This window comes from Balearica regulorum, chromosome 2, assembly GCF_011004875.1.
Source record: "Balearica regulorum gibbericeps isolate bBalReg1 chromosome 2, bBalReg1.pri, whole genome shotgun sequence".
NCBI classification, from domain to species: Eukaryota; Metazoa; Chordata; class Aves; order Gruiformes; family Gruidae; genus Balearica; species Balearica regulorum.
Genome location: NC_046185.1, coordinates 80,075,497 through 80,101,100, shown reverse-complemented (window position 1 = coordinate 80,101,100; position 25,604 = coordinate 80,075,497). Strand labels below are relative to the sequence as shown.

At 39.6% G+C, this 25,604-nt stretch overlaps 2 protein-coding genes across 8 annotated transcripts in view; both read right to left on the bottom strand.

Annotated features, from left to right (window-relative positions):
• Positions 1 to 19: 19 nt before the first annotated feature.
• On the bottom strand, positions 20 to 8,568 carry ROPN1L (rhophilin associated tail protein 1 like). 2 transcript variants are annotated; one of them, XM_075744813.1, is made up of 6 exons: positions 8,536 to 8,568; positions 6,132 to 6,289; positions 5,835 to 5,958; positions 5,499 to 5,660; positions 2,582 to 2,757; positions 20 to 103 (listed from the first exon to the last, which is right to left on the bottom strand). In XM_075744813.1, the coding sequence occupies exons 2-6, from the start codon at positions 6,260 to 6,262 to the stop codon at positions 40 to 42; spliced, it is 657 nt and encodes a 218-aa protein (XP_075600928.1). In that variant the 5' UTR covers positions 6,263 to 6,289; positions 8,536 to 8,568; the 3' UTR covers positions 20 to 39. The 2 variants fall into 2 exon arrangements, with proteins under 2 accessions (XP_075600928.1, XP_010310193.2); XM_010311891.2 differs by lacking the exon at positions 8,536 to 8,568 and having other exon boundaries at positions 6,132 to 7,225.
• Positions 8,569 to 13,398: 4,830 nt separating this feature from the next.
• MARCHF6 (membrane associated ring-CH-type finger 6) overlaps positions 13,399 to 25,604 on the bottom strand; it is a 51,474-nt gene continuing 39,268 nt past the window's right edge. For 3 of the 6 annotated variants that reach the window (XM_075744806.1, XM_075744807.1, XM_075744809.1), the window contains exons 20-26: positions 25,481 to 25,550; positions 24,113 to 24,309; positions 22,598 to 22,732; positions 20,422 to 20,511; positions 18,862 to 18,994; positions 17,705 to 17,840; positions 15,267 to 15,664 (exon numbers count right to left, since the gene is read on the bottom strand). In XM_075744806.1, coding sequence (XP_075600921.1) covers positions 15,574 to 15,664; positions 17,705 to 17,840; positions 18,862 to 18,994; positions 20,422 to 20,511; positions 22,598 to 22,732; positions 24,113 to 24,309; positions 25,481 to 25,550 — 852 coding nt within the window. In that variant the 3' untranslated portion in view covers positions 15,267 to 15,573. Of the gene's footprint in view, positions 15,665 to 17,704; positions 17,841 to 18,861; positions 18,995 to 20,421; positions 20,512 to 22,597; positions 22,733 to 24,112; positions 24,310 to 25,480; positions 25,551 to 25,604 lie in introns of all 6 variants that reach the window. The other 3 variants (XM_075744810.1, XM_075744811.1, XM_075744808.1) reach the window with 2 other exon arrangements.

Sequence of the window (25,604 nt, the reverse complement as noted above, 5' to 3'; positions counted from 1 at the left end):
CCCCGTCCCCCTCTCACCTGTGCTGAAGAGTAAGGTTGATCAAAGCAGTGTTGAGGGCTGGGTCAGAAAGTTTCTGAGCAGCACCATGCCAGTTTGTTGGTTGCTGAAAAGGAATAAACCAAATGTTTTAGAACAACACTAACATGGTAAGTCCTGGCATGGTGGGCAAGATACAATTGAGGGTTATGTTAATAGTAAGCAAGAGTACTATTATTAAAAAGTAGGTCTTACTAAAAATTGTCAGTCTGGTAACTAATAACAAAACCAAGCCAGTTCATTTGTGGACTTGTGTGTTTTTGAGCTCCCACGTACACAGAGCTGGTAGCAATTAAGGCAAAGACCAATTCCATATAGATGGTAGGAAGGGTCAGTGTCTGTCTGCAAGTGTGCCACATAGGCAGTAGTCAAAGGACAAGCCTGTTGCAGATCTTTTAAAATGGTTTAAAGTGCATTTTGTGTGACCTGTGTGTGACTATGGATAAAATGAGTGGGAGTTTATCCACTGAGAGCTGGATTGAAGACATTGTCATTTTCATACATTCCTAATGCTAATTCTAGTGGAAATATATGCAGTATCTTGATGGATCCTTTCCTTCATCTGCTAAAAGGTTACATGATTTTGACATTGAATTTTGTGGGCACAAGACTTCACATAACCAATCCAAGTTTATTAGAGATGATGTTTTCACCTGTAGCAGTTAGCATGAGTTAGGCCCTGTTAGGAGTGCTCTTAGCAGCATCCTGTGAATTTCAAGTTTTGGTGTTGTAAAAGTTGACAAAAACACATCGGCCATCTGTCTAAAGCAAGAGAACAGTGTTGGTGTGCTCAAGAAAAAAGGTAGCCAAATGATGCAAATACCCTGTTGATTGTCATGAAGTGCAGGTGTCCAGAAGCATTCAGAACAAGCAGGCTGGAAGCACCAACGATGGTGACAGCGCATCAGAAAGTGGCAGCACAATTTGAATGGACCCATCATCAACAGGCTGTTCTCCACCCAATCCTATAAGAAGGACACCTAATAATATTGGGGGTAACCAGAGTACAAAAAACCCCAAAAAACAAACCAAAACCCAAAACACCCCTCTGGTTGAAGCAAGGGGGAACCTTCTGGCCCTACATCAGCATTTAGGACCATCTTGTCAACACCCAGAGCACTGGAGAGTACCCAGGGGACCTCAAAATCCTGCACCAGAACCATGCAGAGCACGGCTGCTGCTGGTACTGCTGCGCTGACCTGCCTGGCTTTTCTCCTGGACTGCCTTACAGAAAAGGGAAGTCATGCAATCCATAAATTGCATATAGCTAGGATTAAAGTGTTTTGGGATCCAAATCCACTTCATACTGCCACTTGGTCTTCACTGATTGAAAGGTGAGCATATGACATAGAGGCTCATCTAACACAGCCAACAGATCATCTAAGATCCTTCAAGTCCTCAGAAACAACAGAGATTTTCAACTCCAGATTCTATAGTACCTACAATATATATATACACACACACATATATTATACCATTGAGGTGACTTTGCAGTCCTACTGATCCCACCTGCCCCAGAGCGCACCGAATGCTCTTTAGCAGTAAGACCTTTGACACCACACTAATAAGGTGCTGCAAATAATTACCTTGCCTTGATACATTGAGAGATGGGTCATTCACAGAGGTTCATGCTTTGCTAACAAACTACTGGATGAAGTCAAGAGGTGGGAATGGGGTTGCCTCTTCATTATGCAGCAAGCCAAAAATGACACAACAGCACAGAAAAGACCTGAGCACAGCCATCGTCGATAGCAAACCAGATAGCTAGGCTGTGAGTTTTTGCTTAACCTTCAAACCTGCCATGAAGAACTGCGTGAGTTTGTGGCTTACTGACAAGACTGACAATAAACTATAAATCAATCTCAGAGTGAACAGAAAGAGAAACAGAGCAGACTAGAAGTATGCCCACAAGCACCCCAACTTGGTACAAATACCAAAATAGGATGAACTATTCAGGTGGGACTATGTCCTACCTTTGTCCATTATATCCACTGAAGGCAACACACACAAAACCATTCCAGGAAGGACAATTTGCCATAGCTAATACCACAGCTATTGAAGAGGCAAACCGTTTAAGACCAAGTACGTACTAAATGTTTTCTCAAGAAAATTTCTAGGGAGAAGTAATTCAGGAGAAACACGATAGCAACTTCAGACTTCAAGTGGGAATTCCCAGTTTCTCTCTGATTTATGATCTATGGTAAAAGAGCAGCCCAGAAGACGCTGTTGGTTCCAGTATCAGTAATATGCAGATGATACAAACCTGTACGTAATTGCTTCCTACATGGAAAATTATACCACCAGGTAGCACTTCAATATTTCAAAGGAAGATGGATAAATAATTTATCATTTAACAGTTCAAAACCCGATGTTGACTGCTTACCAAGAAATAACTATGTACGCTTTTGATTTAACCTTAGTTAACCTTTAGTCCTGTCATTATGGCTATACCCAAAGTGAAGATAGATTCTTCTGAAATCAAAGGTTTATGGAGAACACAGGGGAGATCCACACATTAAAATTCCACACACGGATTTTTACTTACGCTTGTTCTTTAATTTTGTGGAGGAATGCTTCAGTTTTCTCCTCTGGTATCTCTCCGTCGATACTGGCCAAATAGGAGTAGAGGAATGAGAATGTTCCGAAGGGAATGCGAGCCGCTCCACCTTCTGGGTCCCTTGTTAAGATTTCACAGGCATGTTTCATTGAACCCAGTAAGGACTGTGGGGGGGTTGGTCAAGAAATGAGAGGAACAGTATCAGAGCCATGAACCTCCTTTGTATACCATGACCAAATCCATACTGTAAGGCCACTAAAAGTGAGTGTAAATGAGATAAAGGCTTTATCATTGTCACCTAGCTTTCAACCCCAAATTTACCCTCCAGTGCAGGTGCAGGGACAGAAACAATAATGAAGTTCTAGTAGAAACAGGGGTAAAAAATACCAGAATCCTGTGATGTTTAAAGATTGCCCAGAGCAGTCTGAGCACTCTCTCCAGTATGGCCAAATTGCTCTATTCTGCTGCTGTAAAAGCTCAAACATCACTATACCTAGCTATATGTACGTATATGTGTGTATATGTATTACTTCAATAGATCTAAGTGAATTCTCAGCAGCAGTTAAAACAGACATATCTACCCAGAAAATTCATACGGTTTAGATTATTTTTTATTATGACATTATATGATACTAATTTTTAGGAGTGTTGATATTTACTACCTTCCTTACTTGTATCCAAGTTCCATTTTAGTAGTCAGGAGAAAACGCACTGAGGCAAAAAGCATTTGAAGAATGTTTCAGTTTAGTCAAAGCCAAATAACATCTGAGTTCCCGTTAGAACAAGCATGCATCAAAATATTAATTCCAAATATACTTGTAAAAAAAAAAAAATCCTTTATTCAATACAATGTCTATAATCTGGTGCCTTATCCATGCTGAACTACATGGGGAAACACGGAAAAATTCAGCAAGGAGCTTCACTGAGTCAGAGACTGGTTAGATGCCATTAAAACAATGAAACAAACAAAGAAAAGAAAACACATGCAGGCCTTTTTTAACCCAAGTAGTAATATTTTTGCTATAACTTTTTCAAAATTTATCCTTACCTCTTCATTAATAAGCAAGCAATGACTTTTTACAAAGCAAGTATTTCCTAACAGTAGAACAGCAATATTTAAGATAAATGCAGTATCTGTTCAAGATCTAGAACACAGGCCAGAGAACTGTAACTTTATAATCTCTATAGTTTTACTTAATGTCGTTCTTCCCCGGGAGGCCTCTGTGGGGAAGGGGAGGCAGCTGCCCACCCGATGGCAACAGACTCAGCATGGCCTTCCAGCCACTGCAGTTTGGTACCACACTACTGCCATTCCTGCTTCTGCAGCTACGAGCTGCCACTTGCTCCCTCTCACAGTGCAGCAAAGTTATTCACATCGATTTCCCCACCTTTCAAACGCAGTTTAGCAGGCTACTTCTCTAGTCAGTTCTCCAAGGCTGTAAAAACACATCAGTGCTTTACAGAAAGATACTTCAGGTGACTGGTGTTTCTAACCAACTCACACTTAGAATCACAGAATGGTTTGGGTTGCAAGGCACCTCAAAGACCATCTAGTTCCAACCCCCCCTGCCATGGGCAGGGACACCCTCCACTAGACCAGGTTGCCCAAAGCCCCATCCAACCTGGCCTTGAACACTGCCAGGGAGGGGGCAGCCACAGCTTCTCTGGGCAACCTGTTGCAGTGCCTCACCACCCTCACAGTGAAGAACTAATGTCTAATCTAAACCGACCCTCCTTCAGCTTAAACCCATTACCCCTTGTCTTGTCACTACACTCCCTGATAAACAGTCCCTCTCCAGCTTTCCTGTAGGCCCCTTCAGGTACTGGAAGGCTGCAATAAGGTCTCCCTGGAGTCTTCTCTTCTCCAGGCTGAACCACCCCAACTCTCGCAACCTGTCTTCACAGGAGAGATGCTCCAAGCCCTCTGATCACCTGTGACCTATTCGACTATGAACACAATTTACAGCTGCAGGAAAATGAATGTAAATTTCTGGTATATGTCCTCTTCTTTGGTTTAGAAAACTGAAGTTTAGGTTTCAGTATGAAGAGTGGAAATCAAAACATTCACTTAATATTGGAAAGGATGAATAGATCGAGGTAAATTTAGACTGTCTAGCTTCATCAGAATTATGTTTCTGTGACTCTGTTTTTGTTTTGATTGATTTTTTTTTTTAAGTAACCAACCTTGCTGTTACTTTTTTTTTTTTCAAATGAACCAAAACTACAAAATCATGTTGGGAGAGGGATTGGAATCAAGAAATACACAGCTGAAATAAATATGATTGCATCACTAGGCCAGTTTAACATTCAGGGCTTCCAGATATTGCAACATTCTCAAAATATATTTTCTTTTTAGTACTCCTTCTTCCCTACTGTAGAAGTCATTAAAAATACTATACTTCATAAGAACATCAGCTTAGTGCATTTTACAGTATCTCATTCTGTTGAAATGCTCTGCTGAGATTTTATTACTGACATTAAAAGAATTAAATGTCAATTTAGTAACATTAACTGCTTCTGTGAAAAATTTAATGGACCGCACAATCAATTAGAAATTGACGTTTTAATGTCTCCCTCCAGTTCTCCTCTGTGGACACTTACACCGATGCCATAAGCATCATTCCTCTATCACCCTCTCTCTCATGGTCCCAGCTCCCTGTGGACATGCTGGCTGTTCTACTGCCATCCCAGTGAACTGCAGACGCAGCCCCCTCTTTCTGGTTAAGCTCCCCTGACCAAAAGCTGATGGGGAACAGCAGTAAACACATAAGCCACTTTGTCTGCTGCTGCAAGAGCAGTCACCATTCCCCAAAGTCTATTTGCATTAATTGTTTATGATCTACCTCATATACTATCGTATATGACCATTTGTGTTTGGATACAAGGGCTCCTGCTGTGAACATACCCCGCCGAGCACACTGCACCCCAGTGCCAGGAACTTCATCCATTCCACCTCCTCGCCGAAATCATCCAACTGGAGGATAGCTTTCAGTTGCTCCTCTGGCAAGCACAAGTGCTTCCATTTTTCCTTCAGTTCTGCAACACTCACCGTGCCTTTGGGAGAAAGCTTTAAACGAAATCGTGGTACCACAGTAAGAACTCTGAAACCCAGAATGAAGCTAAGAATACAGTCTCTCCCCAAAATACCTCAAATACTTGACAGTCAGTCTCCCCAACCATCCCCAAAACATTAGCTAGCATCCTCGATAGCATTGTGCATTTGATAAAGGCCAGTTTGTACCTGTTTGTGCAGGATTTTAAGCAGTCCTGGGGTCAAACCAGCACCTGTTTTCTCTGTTGCTAAAGGCATTTCAATCCTCTCCTTCACAGGAGGGGGCTCGCCTTTCGACAACGCTGAAAAATACCTAAGTGAATGGGAAGAGCAATACACTTCAATGCCCATGGCCATTACACCTGCACAGAAGTAAACGCTCTTACGGTTCAGGGAATGAATCTGCACGCTCCTGGGCAGGGGCGGCAGCACTCGGCAAGCTGCCCGCATGCATGACTCCCATCTCCCCGTGATCATCATACTTACGCAGCTGCCCACTGCAAAACATCATGAGGTTGCGTCCTAATAGCAGCTTTAGTAAATTGCTTCAGAATATCAGGTAGCTCAGGGGGGATTTTGATCTGCTGAGCACAAAACATGGTTTCTGGAAGAGGCATGGTCCATTCACATTCAGTTACAAGGAGCTGAAAGAAATAATAATGAAACAACAGTTCACAGATGCAGAATGTGAATGAAAAACTGTGTGTGCACATGGGGGCCAACAGTGCTCGTACCCAAACTCCCTCCTGTCCTACTCAACAGCTGGAGAACTGGCGGGCTCAGAAGGGTAAACAGACGAGCACTGCACCTCCCTAAAAAACTTGAATGTGATGGCAACACCAAGTAAAAGGCTGGAGCTCCGACACCAACCACAGCTCCAGGTAAGGAGAACTACTACTTTCACAGGTATCTTCAGATAGTCTTACACTGATTTTTCTCCTCAAACTTACCACAATACGAATTTGTAAAACAGGTAGTCCAGACAAGTCAGACCACACCTGCCAAGCTTGCTATGTTGACACTGCTCACTACTGCACGCCAAGAGCCCTGTCATTTTTGTAAGGAAGCTAGAGTACACAGATTACCAAGTTTCTACTATGTTTATGTGTTCAAAAAACTGTAGCAAGAAGTTACTAATTTGTGCTCCCAGGCAGACTTTACATCAAAAAATTACATTAACAAACAAAACATTCGTGTGTGCTGCAATTACGCATTGCACTTTGCTCATACAGCTCTACAGGTAGGTTCCTCTCATTCAGGATGAAACTTATTTATTGCAAGGAATCCTGTTCCCCAGGAGCCAAAAGAAGGGACAGACATCGCTTATTGTATGATCCTTCTCCCATTATAGCAATGGAGCACATTTGGTGAGAAATCTGGGCACTCTCCTTATCATTTCAAGGACTACAGCCTACTTAAGTTGATCTAGCAACAGGAGCTGAAAACATGTCAGCTATTTGCAGACGGGAAGAGCAGTGAAAGCAAAGGCATCAAGAAAGGAATCAATGTAACAGCTTCCTTTATCCCTTTAATTTTTTTTATTTTCAATTTTTAAGATGAAAATAAGAGTATCTGGCAGGTGGCTTTCTCCCCCTATCATGTGAATTTTCCTGTAAGGGGGGGGGGGGAGGGGGGAAAGGGGGGAAAGGGGGAAGTCAGCAATGGAGGAATGGGACTGCTGTGACTCAAGGCTCCTTTGAGGATCAAACCATACTTAGAGCTTCATTTCTGGAGCAACACAGACAGGATACAGCATCTTCATTATTCCAACGCAGCAAATTTGCATCAGGGACAGACGTCACAGCATGCATTTAATTACTACATCAGTCAAACACTTTCAGTAATGATTCAAAATTGCAGCTCTAGCCAAGGGACTGAAGCTGAAGGCAAAAAGTTGGGGAGTTGGGGATTTGAGGATACGAGAACAGAAAAACCTTGAGGAAGGAATATGCGTGTGCGTGCTTGTGCCCTTAGGAAACAGTCAAAGAAGAGAAAACCAATCAGAAAAGAAAAAGTAGAGAGGGAAAACAGAAAGAAAAAAAAAAAAAAAACCTGCTTTGCTATAGTAAGCCATTAATCACAGAGTCACAGAAGGGCCGAGGTTGGCAGGGACCTCTGGAGAGCACCTGGTCCAACTCCCTGCTCAAGCCGGGTCCCCCAGAGCTGGTTATCCAGGACCATGTCCAGACAGCTTCTGAGCAGCTCCAAGGATGGAGGTGCCACAACCTCTCTGGGCAACCTGTGCCAGCGCTCGGTCACCCTCACAGTGAAAAAGTGTTTCCTGGTGCTCAGAGGGAACCTCCCACACACACACACAGCGAGTAGAGGAAAGTGCCGTCGGGTCAGCCAGCCTTCGCCGCTTCTCAGTGTCGTTCCCCGTCAATACCTACCATTTGCACGCTAACAGGGGTTACCTAATCTCTCTCACCTCCTATTTGCCCTTATTTTTCTATTTTTCTCGTCGCACACCCAAAGCCAGCCCCAGGAGCCCTGGGTACAAACACCAAACCCGACAAGCCCGAACACGCAGATGAGACTCTCCCAGCCCTGGGTGACACCAACCCACAAGCCCAGAGTCTGAGGCTCGACCGCCTTCGGCAGCGGGCCTGTGCCGCGGGCTGAGGGCCGGCTGCCCTCCGGGCCGCCCCACGCTGTCGGAAGCGCCGATTGTTCCGAGCTCCCTGACGCAGCTTCTCGGAGGCCGCCGCCAGGCCCCGCCGCCGGGGGACCCCAACCGCCGCCGCCCCACGGCTCCGGCCGGCGGGCAGCGCCCTCGGGAAGCCCCCTACCCCCGCCACGGCAGCACCCGGCCAAGCCGTCCCTGAGCGGCCTCCCCGGCGGTGCGGCCGCCCTCGCTATGCCGGGGAGGCGCAAAAGCAGGCCGCCTCACCTGCCCCTGCGCCGCCGCTCTGCACGGCCCCGCTGCCCGGGCAACGCGGTGGGGGGGTGGGCGGGAGGCCGGCGCTTGCTGGCGGGGAGCCGGCCGGGTCGGTGCTTAACGGGGGAAGGCGGGGACCGGGCGAGGGAAGGGGGTTGTTGCCTAGCAACACCTGTTTTCTGCAAACTTCTGAAAAGACCTGAAACGCCTGGACAGTAAGTCAGCCGGAGGGCCGGCAGCGGGGAGGGTGCTCGTTGGGTCCCCCGGGCCCCCTGCGTGCCCCCAGCAAAGACGATACACGGCTCCATGAGCAGCATTAGTGTGGCACGTCCATCCATCCTGCCTTTGGCTCTCCTAGCGCCATTCCAGGCTTGCATGAGACATGAACAAACGCTATCTGAGCTACAAAATAGACTTAGGGCAACGTATTCCCTAAAATTCCTGTTACTGGCAGTAGCTGCTGGTTCAAAGGACAGGTCAGCCCCCACACTCCTGGAGATCCAGGACAGCAAGGCCACCGAGGGGCTGCCCCACCACGCGCGGCACCGCCAGCTGCTCCTCAGCACCCTCTGCTCCAGGCCAGGCATGACACAGGCTTGACGAGGCAGCGTGGGCTCTGCCACCGCCCCAGAATGCCGATGAGCCGAAGTGGCCTCTCTGCATCAGAGTCTTGGTGGGCGATTAACAAGACCTCTGCTCTTTCCACCGTGGCTAAACCAGCACCGGAGGTAACCTGAAAAGACACTATGGCGTCTCTTGATGACAAAGCAGTGCCCTTCCTGTCCCTTCTAACTTGGGCTGTAAGTAGCACGAGCACTCAAATGAACTTGGTAATAGGATTATTCGCTACAGAAAGCCTTCACAAGCCATTGCTCAAAAGAAACTTAGGGGATGCATACTTGAAGCAGGCCAAATTGTTACTGAAAAAGAACACAATCTTATTTGAAGCCAACCCTTTGTAATCCACATTATGTTCCCGCTGGTGAATATGTAAGGCCATGCAGGACAAAGATAAAATGATGGTCTCTGGAAAACAAAAAGCACACATTTTAACAACTGTTTAATCTTTCATAAAACATGAATACTCTGCATAGGCTACAGGCCAAGCATTGGGCCTCAAAATACTTTGCAGATTCCTACACCTACATGAAAACAGCAAACATATGGCATTCTTTAAATGGGTAGATGCTTTAAAATCATTAAGAACACTACAGCAAACAATACCTGTAGCAAACTTTATCCTGCAGGGCTTTACAGAATGAAATTAATTTCACAATGCAGTTTTTCAAAGGTGTCTAGGGATAACAGGTAAACAACAAAAGTTTCCTATTTTCTATGATCCACAGTCCTTGGACCCACTTGGAACTATCCTAAAGGTGCTCAAAAAGTAAATCTCACACCCTCAGTTCTTCTAGCTATTTGATCCAGTGAAGTGAAATCATGCATAAAGCTGCCAGACCATATTATGTGAAACAGCAGCATGTAAGTGGAAAGTTTTTCTATGACTATTTCATGGAAACTCTGCATTCTTAAAACACTTATGTGAATTGCAAACTGGTGGGAAAAGCAAAAGACTAAAACTTTCATGAAAAAATAAAAATAATTGGAAAGTAAGAGACCAATTAATCACATGCTGCTCCAGAACATGCTTGATCTGTAAAGTCGTGACTAAATTCAACTTTGTATAAATACTTACATGTAACAAAAATTAACAAGACATACTGCATCAAGTAATAAAAAAAAAACAACCCCTGGAGGACATGCTGTTGCTCTCTGCAGAAAGAGGAGCATGGGCACTGCTCTTCTCCCTCCTTCGACTCCAACTGGCCAGAGATCAGATACTTAACTGGGGGGTGGAGGGGAAAAAGAAAAAAGAAAACCCAGCAGTTCCATGAGTTACCATCATCCTTACTGCTCAGCCTCCTGATTTATAAGTGGAACCAGATGCACCGCACATTTTCTACTTGTTAGTCCTGTGTTAACAATACACAAAGTATGTAATTACTCACGTTGGTGTAAGTTTGGCATATTGGGATATCATTGAGTCCCTTTTAAGAAGTCATTCGTGCTTCAGGGAACTAGTATTTTTAGCTAAAAATAGCATGCTTTTCACATGCAATTACACTAAAAAAATCTGCATAAAGATTACTGCAGTTCATGGATATATGAAAGGAAGGAGACATAATAAACAAGAAAGCAGAATAACTTCTGAGATGGTGAGTAAAATTGACAGGTAGGTGAGGGAGGGAGGCTTCAGTTTCAAGGGTTGGTGGTGTGACAACAGTTGCTAACTATATACAGGTTAATGCAAGGTTGTTTAAGGAAACCTGCGATTACATAGGTAAGTAATGCAGTTGTTAGGTCAACAAATCCCTTTCAAGGAGGAAGAGATCACAGAAAGGCACAGTGAGAGGGATGCTGATGAGCCGTGTTGAAAATCTTGGCCCACAGTTATAAAGGTAGTAAGGCTTAAACTATTTCTGTTAAGCAAAAGCTGATCCACTCTATGAAGACACAGGTAGTTAAGTACACCAGTGTAACTTCAGTGAAAGCAGCAACTCAAATTCTTCCTAGACACTGAGTACTTCCCCCCTCCTGCATTTTACTGATTACTCTTTATATAAAGCGTTTACAAGTGTACCCCTGGACACAATGGTTGCTTTATAGCAGCACTGCCTGATTTCAGCTTCAAAGTCCTGCTGCTGCTTCCTGCTTCCACGACTCCTGGTCGCAACTAGCTAAAGTATCCCGTGTGTACTCCATCGTGACGCAGCAGTATTTTTAGATTCAGCAGATTCCTTACTGAACTTCACCAGGCCATTTACACAATTTGCATGTGCTGAGCATGGCACAGCAATGCAGATCGTCACTGTCTAGATTCTAATACATAAATTCAATATAAGTAATGAGCTTTGCAATGTTCTCTATAAGCAACAAGGAAGTCTGTTCACTCTAGGTAAAACTAGTGTCATTTTCCAGGAACAGAAACACTCCTTGAACCATAAATCAGACGAGTAATGTTAAGTGCCCCCCTTACCCTAACCCAATGTCAGACAACTCCAGATATGTTTGAATTCTCCTTAAATGGGAAAAAAATAAAATCGCACCTGTGCAGCTTTGGCATTGGCACTACTCAACAAGTAAGGATGTAAAAGGTGAAATTGACGTGCAGAGTTGTGAAATAATCTTGTCATTGTTCCATCCTTCAGTATTATACAGAATTCAAAACACTGTTTATTTTGGAATAGTATTTGATCTTTGGAAATACTTCTAAAAATAGAAGAATAGCGTATCTTCTAAAAATTTCTATTATTGAGGATTTCCTTTGATTTCAGCATATCGTTTCTCAAGATATGGTGACTTCTAAATGAAGAAATTAAAACCTGAAGCACATCTTGTCTGGAATAATCACAGACTTAATAAAATTGCTGTTAACTATGCAACTCTTTAGTTCCAGTTACTCTAATTAAGAACTGAAGTATCAGAGTAAGAGAGCTCTAACTTACCATTATGCTTTGCAGAAGTTCTTTCCTTACCAGTTTCAGAAGACGGCTTCCTTTTTTTGCATCTTGAACTTCATTGTACTACCACGATTCAGTTCCCCATTTAATGTTTTTATTATCTGTATCACCATTCCTGCTAAGAACACCACTCATTGCTGGGCTGGGCAGCATCCACTCACAAGCCAAGAACATGAACACTGACCCTGCCACAAAGAATTTCCAACCTAGACACAAACGATCGGGCAGAGAGCGGAGTAGGAGGAAACCAACCACCACTGATCAGTACACAGCAGGCAGTGGAAGCAAACAATCTCTGTCATTCATGCTTTTTTGGGTAAATGGCTTTTTACAGCATTCTCTGAAGAACAGTGGGGCTGCTGGGCAGTTCCATGAAGACCTTTGCTCAAACTTAGGGGAAAGCAAGGAAAGAATTAATGCACTCAGCTGAAAAGCGATGCAATTACTGTAACTGGTGTTGGAGCTGGCATCTGGGAAGTTACTGACAGAAAATAGTTACAGGTTCCAGAGGGCACTTGGAAATGAAAAGTAGTAACTTAGGGTTTACCCAGTGGAGAAGGGGGAGTCAGAGAAAGGATGCAGAGTTTTCACTATTTTTAATCAATATAAAATAATCTGTGTAAAAACAGTCAAAGCCATGCTGTAATTAACTTCCTTCAGTATGCAAAAGACAGCTACAGAGCCATCTGACAGTTCTTGGATGAAGGCCTGTAGAACCATTAACAGCATTAGATACTTAACACCACGAAGGGATACAGTTAAGCCAGTACACATCTCCAACCCCTCCTCCAGTCAAGACCCAAAGTCAACACAAACTGTGGCGAAAGCACACGTACACACTGAATTTCTCCCACTTGAAGAGTAACGTAAGACCACTGCATGCTGTATTACTCTAGCACACATGGAAGCCACTGGTACAGAGCTCGTCAGCTGTCTTGGTAACAGTCAGTTAACTTACACACTCACTACCAGGTTTCTATCCCAGAATACACGCAGCACAATAAGGCAAATTAATAAAATTTAAACCAATAAAAAAGTAGTGCTATTTAATTCTTGTTCTATACAACCTCCATCCTCTTTCCCAAAACACATGTAAAAAAAAGGAGATAAGGAGATGAGATTTTTTGAAAGTTCACAATGGAGAGTTTCAGAAACAAGCTTCACCTGGGATGCGTAAAGCAGTGCAAAAGCAAGCACAACACTTTGATTTGAAACCAGTTCTCCATAACAAAGTGCGAATACAAATAATGTAAGCTACATTAAAATAGCTACAGTTCACATTACATGACCGGCTTGATTCAGTTTTTTCTGGCATGACTTGTAAAATAACAGTAGTGAGAAACAGCACAAAGGCTTTTTCTTAATAAATTTTAATGTTAAGACCAGTTTGTCTGGATAAAAACATGACATTACAAGAACCACACTACTGCAAATTCTGCATGATGCACAGTAGTGCTCACAATATTTTGAGTGGCAAGACCATTTTGGAACTGTTTACGAAAGATAGTCAAAGACAGAATCTTGGCATAAGAATACCAGTTATTCTCATCTTGTGAAAATGTATCTGTCCTACAACGTACACCACTGTAAATAGTCAAATGCAGTATTTATGCACATCAAAAATATATGGGGCAAATACTTAATTTAGCATTTAGTCAGTAACAGTGAATGAGAGAGAAATATTTTGGTTATTTTCTTCTATTTCATTTCACTGGAAGTTTCCTAATAAATCACTCCAAAGAGTGGTATTTGTGGTTCAAAGCTATCAGGACAACAGTAATTCTGTAAAATGGTAGTTTCTGACCTGATAGTGACAGCCCAATCCTCCTGCCACTAGATTCAGATGCATTTGGCTTGTGCTCACTGCCTTAGAACATGAGTTCAGACACCAAAATAATGCACTACCACCACTACAGCCTGGACCACATTAGCTCAAAAACAGTCCAGATCAGAGATGCAACATCAATAAAAGGAGATGACACTCTCAAAGCACCTGCCAGATTCTCAAGTATTAATTATATACACATATGGTTAAGTACAGAATACTGAAGGACAGTGTACCGAGTCGCAAGTTAAATGTTCCATCAATTTTCCGATTACTGCAATGGATACTCACATTGCCCTCATTTAATCTAGGAAAGATACTGCAATCTAAGTATGTGATTTGATGCTACTTAAAGCTTTGTGATACTGTTATGTATTTTCTTTAAAATATCTACATAAAAAAACCCCCCAAACATTACTGCAAAAGAACTCGATCTACATATAGAAACAACACAGACTTGATTTGGTGGCTCTTGTTTGACTGTGTCCTTGCAAAGAAATCTGCTAACTTCTCCTTGCCTGTTGAATAGCGTATGTATTTTCCTGCCTCACAGGCAAAAAAGGGTACATGATGAATCACTTCCTCAATATTACTCCCATAAAAATTCACAGTGACCAATTCTGAAAGAAACGAGATTTTTTGTTGTTGTTGTGTTTTAAGTAATTGTGCAATGTAAAAATTCATACTACAATTTGCAACTTTGGTAACTTACAGAAAAAAAGATTTCAAGCTCTTTAGTTAAGGACCAAGTCAGAATGTTGCTTACACTATGCTCTTTGTTTCTGTGCAAACACATCAGATAAGGTTCATCCCTCCTCCTGAGGTCCTGAAAAACTGTATTATTGACAAGAAATTGGCTACAATTTAAGTGGTAATTTTCCTTGGTACCTTTACATGCTTCCATCAACCTAGCTTTAGTAAATTTTGTACTGTTTCAATTCAGGAAATCCTGATTCCCAAAGCCAAACCGCTCCCCCCATCCCCAAACAGAAAAGCCCAGCTGAGCTTCAACAAGTACATCTGAATTCTCAGAAGAAGAAATATTTTCTTGATTTAACAGCAACTGTACAATATTACAAACTCAGACACATGAAAAACAATTAGGCAATAGAAAATGTACAACAGCTTTGGTGTTATACAAAATAATAAAAAAGACTTGACAGCAAGATACATAGTTCATTATGTTCTCACCACAGCCACTTGATTTCTGACTGTAAGACAGTTATTTACTTTTGATATTCTCTGTGTGGCCTTTTCCACTCATGAAAAATCATACTATATTACTACAATAAGAACTGTTATGAACACCATAAAGTAAGCTCCAAATTTTATAAAAACATCTTGCCTCTTCACACTATTGCTTTGTGGCACATTGTCAACAGAACAGCAGTCCAAAATAAAGTGACAACTAGATTTAATAAATTAATATACTTTTTTAAAGATGTACAATGCACATTCTTTTTAATCCAAGGTTTTAGGGTGTCAGGATACTTCTATTTACACATGTACAGACCTCAGACAGCATTGAAAACATCAGAAAATGCAGATAAGGAAGAGAGCCTTAACTGCTATCTGGATGCTACTAACAGAAGCCAAAACAATGCTGAGAGAATTATTGGGAGAGATATCCAAAGACTGAAGAAGAGTCTATGAAAAAAGGACATGTAAAGGCAAAGGGAAGGTCAAGATGTTTAATATGACCATCTATTCTTGTGAAGACTGAGGTGGAGTTGTTGATGTGCCTTGTTTACCAGACTTCCGTTCGTAATTCACAAGTCGTTGCCCAACAAGGTACCTGAGATTATAGCAAAAACAGTGAGAAGTTAATAAAAGTTAATACAATTCTGTAACACAAATCTGCCCTATCTCCTTTGCTGCCCAAGTAGCTTTCTCATTTCAATAAAAGTTATTCTACAAGCGATCGCACCCCCTTAATGGTCTTCAATCATCATTATCTTTTTTCTCACCATTCAGGCATTTCATAATGGAATGCAAGCATTACACATTTGTGTTTACAGCCTTAACTTCAGTAGTCCTACAATTCAGACATATACAAGCTGAATGAAGATATGAAGAGTGTGTTTGTATTATTTATATACCCAGCCCCTTCGCTGGATGGTACTTTTAAGAGCATCTTTGCAGTATCTGAGTCACTGCCGCTTGAACATCTGGAACAACTCAGCTCTAAAACCAAATGAGAGTGCTAATGAGGTTCTAAGTTCAAAACAGAATCTTCCACAATGCAGAACATGCATTGGGTAAAAGAGGCTCAGCTCATATGTCCAACAAAAGCCACCCTGATTGAAAAAAAGTAAGTAATATCAAGGAAGAACTTTTACTGCAGCTCAATCTTTCTTACAGGGAGAAAAAATACCCTAATGCTACTCCATGTCAAGCTTAAGGACTGCAAGGTTCCTTTATTTAAATTCTGTTTCAATATCTCATCAGCTTGACAGTTTTCCTACCTTTCACATTATTACTTAATTCCTCTCTATCATTGTTTCACACTCCTACTTTTTGCCGTCTAAATTCCTTTCCATGCTTTCTATTTGTATGCTGGTTCTACATGTAGAAAAGCCATATACAACTATGAATTCTTCCCCTGAACCCTACCATTTCCTTTAGAAATTTTTTCACCACCACTCTTTTTCTCACAGTACCATCAAACTACTATCACATTTTTTGTACATTTTAGAATGTAACAAAAACTTGTACATGCTTTTGAAATTTGTTACATGAAAGATTTAATTAAGCATATTTCTAAACCATAAATTTCTACTGGCTAGCATGACTATGTTTGCTTACTTCCTGAAATGAGATCATTAACTTAAGTTGTACAAACTTCTTGTCTACAAGACTGGTTATAACAGTTAATAAGTCAATTTAATATCAAAGTAATTTTCACTTATATTTTCACAGCTTTGTGTACTGTTTACATGCCTTATTTACACAACAAAGCAACTTGTAACATTAATGCAAGCTGTAATTCAGGACACATTCTACCTGAAAGATACCAACATTTAGCTCAAAACCCATTTCTAAATATAAATACCAACTACACATACTACAGTAGGCCAAATACTACAGAACATGTTACGAAGGCAGGTGGTGAACAGTATTCAAATCAGCTGATCAAATTAAAGGTACTAAAATATAAGTTGATCTGCTGAGAGTTTAATTATAGTTACAACTCTCTTAATATTTCTAGATACTATTAATTGCACATTTACACCAAACACTTAATGTATCAGTCACTTCCTAACATTTAAGATCCAAAGAAGTTTATTTTAGGTTTGACTCCTTTTGTAGTCAGCGGAAAGCAAAACTGTTTTAGGGTAGCTCCGGACGTGAACACAACAAACTCATTTATTCCTTTTGAATACAAAAGAAGCCTTGGAAGTCTAGTTGCTAGGGTCCAAAAGTTATTTTTCTAAATAACCAACACATAAGTTAATTAGGGTAACACAAAAAATAAGGTAACAAGGATAACACAAAAAAAGCTTAGAAACTAAGCAGGATAACCAGAAAAAAAACATTAAGAAAATCAATATTTTGTCAGGCACCTGAGTAATACAGAGTAATATTAACTGAAAACATCAGGAAACAGTACAAGATTTGCTAAGGACAAACTAGCAAATCACCTGAACATTCTTTAACAGGTTAGTTGGACTAATGAGTAGAAAGAATACAACAAACAGGTCTGCCTCAGAGGGTCATTTGTCTAGAAAGCTTCTTAAAATCCCTTTTAGCCTTAAGTACCTACAACACCTGAATTCCATCTGAAGTTACCACAATTTAAAGTGGAAAAATTAAAAACCCCACACTATATACTCACTTGTCATTTTTAATATGTTCATAAAGGCGCTTGAACTGGCGGACTTGGAAGGAAAGAATTCCCATCAAAACCACCACCATAAGCAGAAAAGGATAAATCCGTCGCTGAACTAGGTTTTGCATTTCAGCAGTAACTCCTGCAAAACAAGACACAACCCTCACATAAACTGACATTGTTTAAGTAACACACACATTTCTGCTTCTGCACCAGCTTCTATCCTTTTTGTTATACTGTAACTTCAGTAGAAGGGTTGTGAAATAAATAACACATCCATTTACCTAAGAGATCCCACCTGACAGCTGCTGTTGTTTTTCACCTGAAGCATTAAAGCTAGAAGTTTTTTATTAACACAGTGAAAATCCACAGTAAAAAAATTGGACTAATCAGGTCTTCTTGCATATTGACTTCTGTATACCTCGTGTCACAAGAGTTGACGCTATAAAAGTCTATTCTTCAACCTCTCACTTGAATACAAAAAGGAACTTCTTGGACATGTTGTTAACATCAGAACTAACTAGCAACAAAGACAACTGTTGATGAAAAAGCAGATCTACCCTGCTTCTAATGAAATTATTTCCCTCAGTTATGAGGAGATAGGAAAGTCTGAAAAAAACCAAACTGTATTTATAATTTACATGTTACTTTAATACTGACTGACAACCTCAAAACAAACCAAGTATTTTCACCTGTTCTATGCTTCCTTTAGAATCTGACAAGTCAGGAAAGATGTCCTCAGTACAGCTCTTAAAGAGAGACTAAAATTAAATTAATTTCTTCTGTGGACAATCAACCTTTATCATCCCTTTCCCAAACTAGCTAAATACCTGCATTTCTGCTGTTAGATATTATGCAGTCCCATACTCTTGATGTATTCTGCACCTAGTTTATTAAAAAGCCCGTCAGAATACTGTATTGCATTTCTTCAAAACCCCCAAACTGTGTCACCTTAAGTGACACAGCAATCCTTAAGAATATACATTTGCTGGCAGAATAGTGTTGGGTCTTTGTGGGGTTTTTTTGTTTGGTGGTTTTGGGGGTTTTGTTGTTGGTTTTTTTGTTTTTTTATATAACCTAGACCTTGGAGTTTTATTCCACAGATATATTTACATTGCTCTAAACCATCAGATGATGAAGAGGTATTCTGAACGTATACATACCTAATAAAGGTACAACACCAGAAGCTATGATGTATGGTACACACAGGGAAAGTAACAGAACAGATATTACAGGTGCTGCCAGTTTACGGATTATGAAGTGTAAATCAATGTTACGAATCCCATTTGCATATACCTAAAAAGAACAAGTTAGAAGTAGAATGGATCAATTATGAAAGCCATGCTTTGCACTTACAATAATAATTACAAGTTTTTACACAATTCTCCTTATGAGAGGAAACAGGTGTTCCCAACTTGAAGAAAACCATGATGGCCATAGTCAAAGGAAAAACTCTGTGCCAATCTACATCATAAGGGTTCCACGAAATCATTTAAATAGTGCCCAGAAGAGCAACTTAATCTGGAATAGTGTTCTGATTTTATTGCAGGAGTGGAAGAGACCAGCTGAAACATCATTAGAGCTGTGGGTAGTGTTTTGTGGGTGACCTGAGATCACTTAGTGCTGTTAACTTCCTGAAAGAGGACCCTGTGTAAACTAATAGAGCAAATTATTAAATTTGGTAACACAGGCAGAAAATAGGATTCTATTTTGTACTTGGCTGGGCAGACCAGAGCCTCTGCATGTGGAGTCTGTGCCTGATGACAGGACCTCCACAATTCTTGAGTAGCTAAGGTGTCAACGTGACTAGACCAATCATGGGAAAAGACCGATTTCAAATGGCTACCGCATACAGCAAGACAATGGCCTCTGTGCAACAGCCTGGATGTAACCATTTCTAAGAATGGCTCTGGAGAGTGTGTGCATAACAAACAGGCCCACAGAGAGCATTCAAAATGGAAGGAAGAGCCATAGTATGCATCAAAAGGTATTAAGACTACGTTTCTCCGGTGTGACATCTGAAGTACATAGTCCTGGATTTAATAACCAGGACTATGTACTAGACTTAATCAAGAGACACACCTTTTGTACAGAGGTGAGGACATGCACCACGGCCCATTACATATAGTGCAGGGCTGAAAAGTTACTTTTCAACAAAAAATTGAGATATGTCATTGAGACATGTCATTGAGACAACAAGCGTAGAACTTAAAGGTTAAAAATCAAGAAAAAAAATATACTTCTGCCAAAGAAAGCAACAGGCTGTGTGACTCAGAACTGCTCACAGAAACTGTTCTGTCTTGCTTAATAATCAAAGGGGAATTGAAGTGCTGTCCGTTATATGCACTTGTCTAGGAATGAGAGAATCTCTACAGCTCTGGAGAAGGCAGAATTTCTCTGTTCTTGAATGGTGGACATAAATAGTGTCCAGTATTTGGACATACATTAATTCAACTGAAGAAATAGTGATGTTTCTCACTTTAATACAAACCTGATAAAATTGCATATATGTATACGCAGGATATTCTTGATTTCAGATTTCTGAGGTTTATTATGTGTACCTTAACATACAATTTAAACAGATTCTACAAGACTAGTTGAGTTTTACTCAATTACTCAAATTACTCCACTACTACAACAGTAACTCTGTTTTCTGACTCACACATTCAAAAAATGTTCAAAATGTATTATACAGATAATTCACATGGACAGTTTTTTCCTACCTGTTCAATAACAGTTTTCAGCCACCACTGGGGACCCATCAGTGTTATGGCAGCAATTATTTTGGCATGCAGAACTCCAAGAGCCCAGTCCTAATTTTGTAAAAATGGACTGTTAGCATTAACATATTTTAAAATAGGTTGACAACTAAAAGCTTTTAGAGCAACTGGTTAATGTTACTTATAAGTGAAAAGATAATTACTTTTTTATTTACCCAGGACATTGTTTACATGAGGTGACATCATCTGCAGACTCCTAAGAAAAAGAGGATGCTCGCAAGCTTAACTGACATCTATAAAAGCTCCCTGGAACCAGGAAAATAAGCTACTACCATAAAACCAAAGGCAAATACAAAATAAATGCATTACGCTTACCTAAAGCAACAGACTAATGTTCTGGTACAAACTAATTAACACTGGTAACATTTACCTAGAAATAAGTTATTTTGATTCCTTAAAGAAAGAAAAGAAACAAAATACAGAAATGCTCACACAAGTCAGGAAACAAGTTTGTTTGTTTTTTCCCTTTTTTTTAAATTTTAGTTGTTCACAAAACCCTACCTGATGTGAGAAAAGCTAAATGAAGCAAGGTAATGCTCTTCACAAAACAATCTTGTACTATTTAGAGGAGAACTTATGCTTTTAAAAAAACACAGTGTAATTACAGGCTTCTAGTAAATACTGCACTTCATGAGTCAAACCTTTCTGGATTACAGATATTTGTAAAAGATTCTTCAATAAACCCCACCAAAAATAGAATGCAAAGTATAGGTTGACAAGGCAGAATAAACAGCTACAGAACTGGTAAGACTTAAGACATCATAGGTTAATAATAGGTTTAACTTTCTTAAACTGCCACGCAAATATATTTTCTTTAACCCATTATTTAAAAAAGACATGTTAATTGTCTATTACCCCAGATACTTTAAAAAAATTTAAAAATTACTGCAAAAAAGTCACTGTTAAAATTGCTTCATGTTTTCTCAAGCATGTAACCTTTGTATGACTATTCTCTTTAGTGAAAAATGCCAATTATTCTCTATTTCAGTAGCTTCTTGTTAGTTTAGAACAAGTCTCAAATCCCTCTAATCTGATATTTTGAGGAAGCTCTGCCACATGAAAATAAAATCTTTCAGTATATTTAATTCCAAACTTTTAAAGAACTAACATGCAAACCCTAAGAATTTTTAGAATCTCTAGCATTACAAATTCTTTCCAAAACTGTTTGGACACCATGATCATCTACCACTGCAATCATATGATGTCCTGATTTATTAGTAATTTCCTTAAACAGACACCTCCAAAGTACACTTGTATTATAAAATAATGGAATATTTAAATTAGCAATCAAATAATTCTTTGTGTTATGGCTTTCAAACATTTGGATACTGAAAGTAAATGAAAGCTTGTTTGTGGACAGCTTAGAAAATTATTATCCCCGAACACCTTCTTGTTATTTAGTAATAGGCATTCTAGGTATTTTGAGTTTGGTTCCCTCAGGGTTTCTTTTAGTTACAAGTTCTTTCATAATTCAGCCTAGGTGATGCAAGCAGTTGTCACACAATCTACTGTTCCTTCATTTCTTCCACAAACTTGCAGGAAAAAAAGCTTGCACTCCCTTAACTTGTGAGACTTGACTGAAAAAACCCAAAACACTACTACCACAAAATCCTGTATTAATGATTTGACATCTCAACCTAAAATCAGAATGACCTAAAGCATATAAAAATTTCATTCATAGTGTGTATCATCACTAAATTAAAACCTTGTATGGAAAAAAGATCAGCCGACCCTCCTGCTGCGTAACTGTATGCAGAATGCTTTCCAGAAAGGTCAGACAGAATATGTACATCTGTGCATACGTACATACAGCTACACTAACTTCTGTATATTACTTTACAATTACGCTACTGAGAAAAGTGTCTGTCTGATCACTGAAATGCAAAGAACCTCTGATGTCATCCCACAAAGTTCAGCTTTTCATTCTTAAAATTCCTAAGCATAACTTTTTGGTTTAAATAATCCTCACATCCAGACTGGCTGTCTTTTCTCTGCCACTCAAACATACTTATGGGAAATGCTCTGAAGCGTCGCATCAGCATGAAACAAGAACTCCCGTACCCCTTAGTTCTAAGTAAATAAACGTATAAACAGCAGCAGAAGAATGGGAGCAACTGACCTGCCAAGGATAGAAGAGGGGTGTTTGATCCAAAGGAACTCTCAAAGGTGCAACAATGACCAGTTCAAACAGAAGACCAAGCAGAAGTGGAACCACACCAGCTAGCAGTATAGCCACTATTAATGTCTTCATTATCTAAAAAACCCAAGACATCTAATTAACATGTGTATCAGTGAATTCTTTTTGTTTAAACTTCATAATGTAACTTAAACTACACAAAGTTGGAGAAAACAACCTACGCAGACCTTTAATTCATACATATACATCCCTAGAAATAATTTTTATTATGTACATAGTTTTGCAATGCAATTTTTCAAGAGTGGGTCCTATTCCATGCCACCTCCAGAAAAAAAGACATGATTGTGCCTGCTGGTGTCCATATAGTTGTAGACCATAAAGTCACCTTGGACTGTTATCAGTAGGGAGTACTATCCAATGACACTTTATTGAGTATTCTTGTATGTTGGAAAATTAGAGAAGAATCTTTCCAAAACTGCCGATTTTTCTCCAGTGAAAACCAAACCTTAAAGATTCATTCATTATAGAATATTTCTGACTTAAAAATGAAAGACTCAGAATACCACGCTTGACTCTTTCTTTATGGTGGAATTCTCTTAATTTACATGTATCATCCAAGAATCAGATGCAAAACTAGTCTGACTTAACATGATCAGGAGAAGAGGTAAAGGACAAGTAGAACGTTCTATTTTAACTCTGAATAGAGTTAAATAGAATAACTAGCTGAAGATTTCCTAAATTAAAATGATGGATGAGATATTTGGGAAATGTGGTAATACATGAAAAATACACTCATACTGCTCTTCTGTCTGTAACAGTCCAATAAGTACACACGCATGTCCATCACAAAATACCATTTATGCTATGGCTATTTAAAATTACTATACTTAGGCAAGAAATCTACTACAGAAATCCTCAAAACCAAGATAAAAAAGTGGGATATAAATTTGTTGCCATGGTGAGAATCTGAACTCCTGGTAATAAAAAAGGATATTTTCTTTAAAAATACTAATTTGAAAGAGGCAGAGATCTGGCAAATCATAAAGATCTTTCTGAAAATATGCATCAAGCTGCTTTGTATAGGCACGTTCATCATCATCTATCAGCTTTACTACTTTAATTTGATAATGTCAAGTTGCTAATTAAGTAACAGTTAAGCTTCCAGGTATATGTGAAAACATGAATATATTTGAGGACACATCACATACGCGATAAGATAATGCAACATATTCCCTTTTAAAGGAAAACAGAAAAACATACATGTACGTATAAACATATATATGCAAACTTATTTACACTGATTGCTTAACATTGTGCTAAACGGCTTCCAAAGATACAGTTAGCCTATGCAATGGGAATGCAAGCTGCAAAAGCTTCAAAATGGTCTGAAAAGGAAAACATAGTATACATCACAAAGTACAACCTGCAAGCAAAAATGAAACAAGTTTTGTTAGCTATTTTTTCAATAATTCAGTAAAATTTTTTCTCAAGACTCACCATGAGAGACCATTCTTTGACCTTCTGAAAAATCACTCTACGACCCTGTGGCATCCAGGCAACAAGCACTGTCACTGCTCGGATAGTTAGCCAACACACATAAAGACCACAAGCAGCTGTGTACAGTTCATGGATTTTGGCAGTCCCCGTCCAAAATGACATTAACCATCGGCCAGCAAATACTGAAAACATAAGCACTGTTAAATAGAGTAATGCTTTTTGATGTATTAAGGAAGGATGCCTATTAAAAAAAATACTTATCGCATTTATTGCTAAATATCAACGCACAAATAGTATTCAGCGTAAAACAGTATTTTGGTACTATACCCACAAGGCAAGAATGTGTGAAGCACTACGTAGTTATATAAATGATGCCAAATACATATGTAGAAAGGTTTTTTCCCAAAAGTTTCATTACACCAGCAATGCAATCTGAACTACAGCAAAACAAAGCACTGAATACTGTACTATTCAGAGCCTAGACAATTCACCTTCAGAACTGCAATGGATTAGTGCATAAGCTTGAACTTAAATCTTATGAGCTATGTTTGGGTTATTTCACTGCCTCATATCATTTTTTTAAGACGTACTGATGGGCTTCTGAAACTCTGACAGAAATGAGAGACTCATTGGCAACATTTCATTTTTTAATAGTGTTTCTATTTGCTAATATTATAGTGGAATTATTTTATGTACTACTCTTAAAACCATCACAAAATTCATAACTGATCTCAACACATTATTGACTTCAGGATCATTAACACAGGAGGTAAAAGTGACATGGTACTACAGTAGCCAGCTTATAAAACTCAAATGAGTTTACATGTCTTAATTTGTTCCAAATTACTTTAACACACCTACAAAGTGTTTGTAATTAATTTGGTTAACGTACTTATTCATACATATTTGGGAAGTAGCATGTGTATCACTTCAAAGTCTCCTAGTGACTTGTCATGATGACAGCTTCACAATAAATTAAAGAAGACACTGTAGAAGACCTGGTAACAACCTATATATTTTCCTTCTCTAAATGGTAAAGCAGGTGCAAGAGTATCAATTGTCGTCTTCTGTCAATACTACTACAGAGATTGTCTCAGCACTTGGAGCCCTGCCCTTAAAAAAAAAAAAACGAACCACTGTTCTACAATAAAACAAAGGAAATGGCAATCTCTGTCATTTAAATACAGGTATCATCTCTATAATTTGCATTTTAGACTATTACAATTTGATGATGTACCATTAAGAGTGAGACGGTTTTCCATGTTTTCTCCTTTTAACTTTAAACAATGATTTCAAAACATCTGCCATTGTTGAGAATGGCAACATGCTGAGTTGTTTTTAATTGCAGTTTTACATTAATAGACTTACCTGGTAAGGTAAGGCAGATAAGACTAGCAATCAGTAATGTTATGCACATGAAAACAATCAAAAGAAATATCTGAAACAGGAAAAAAAAGAGAAACAGTTCATAAGAAAGTTACTTGACCAAAGC

Coding starts and splice junctions, on each gene's coding strand:
- ROPN1L (XM_010311891.2), bottom strand. CDS start 6,358: ATGTGCACACACAGTTTTTCATTCACATTCTGCATCTGTGAACTGTTG. Junction 5,959..6,131: donor GTTTTGCAGTGGGCAGCTGC/GTAAGTATGATG, acceptor CCATTCACTTAG/GTATTTTTCAGCGTTGTCGA. Junction 2,758..5,498: donor GGTGCAGTGTGCTCGGCGGG/GTATGTTCACAG, acceptor ACCCCCCCACAG/TCCTTACTGGGTTCAATGAA.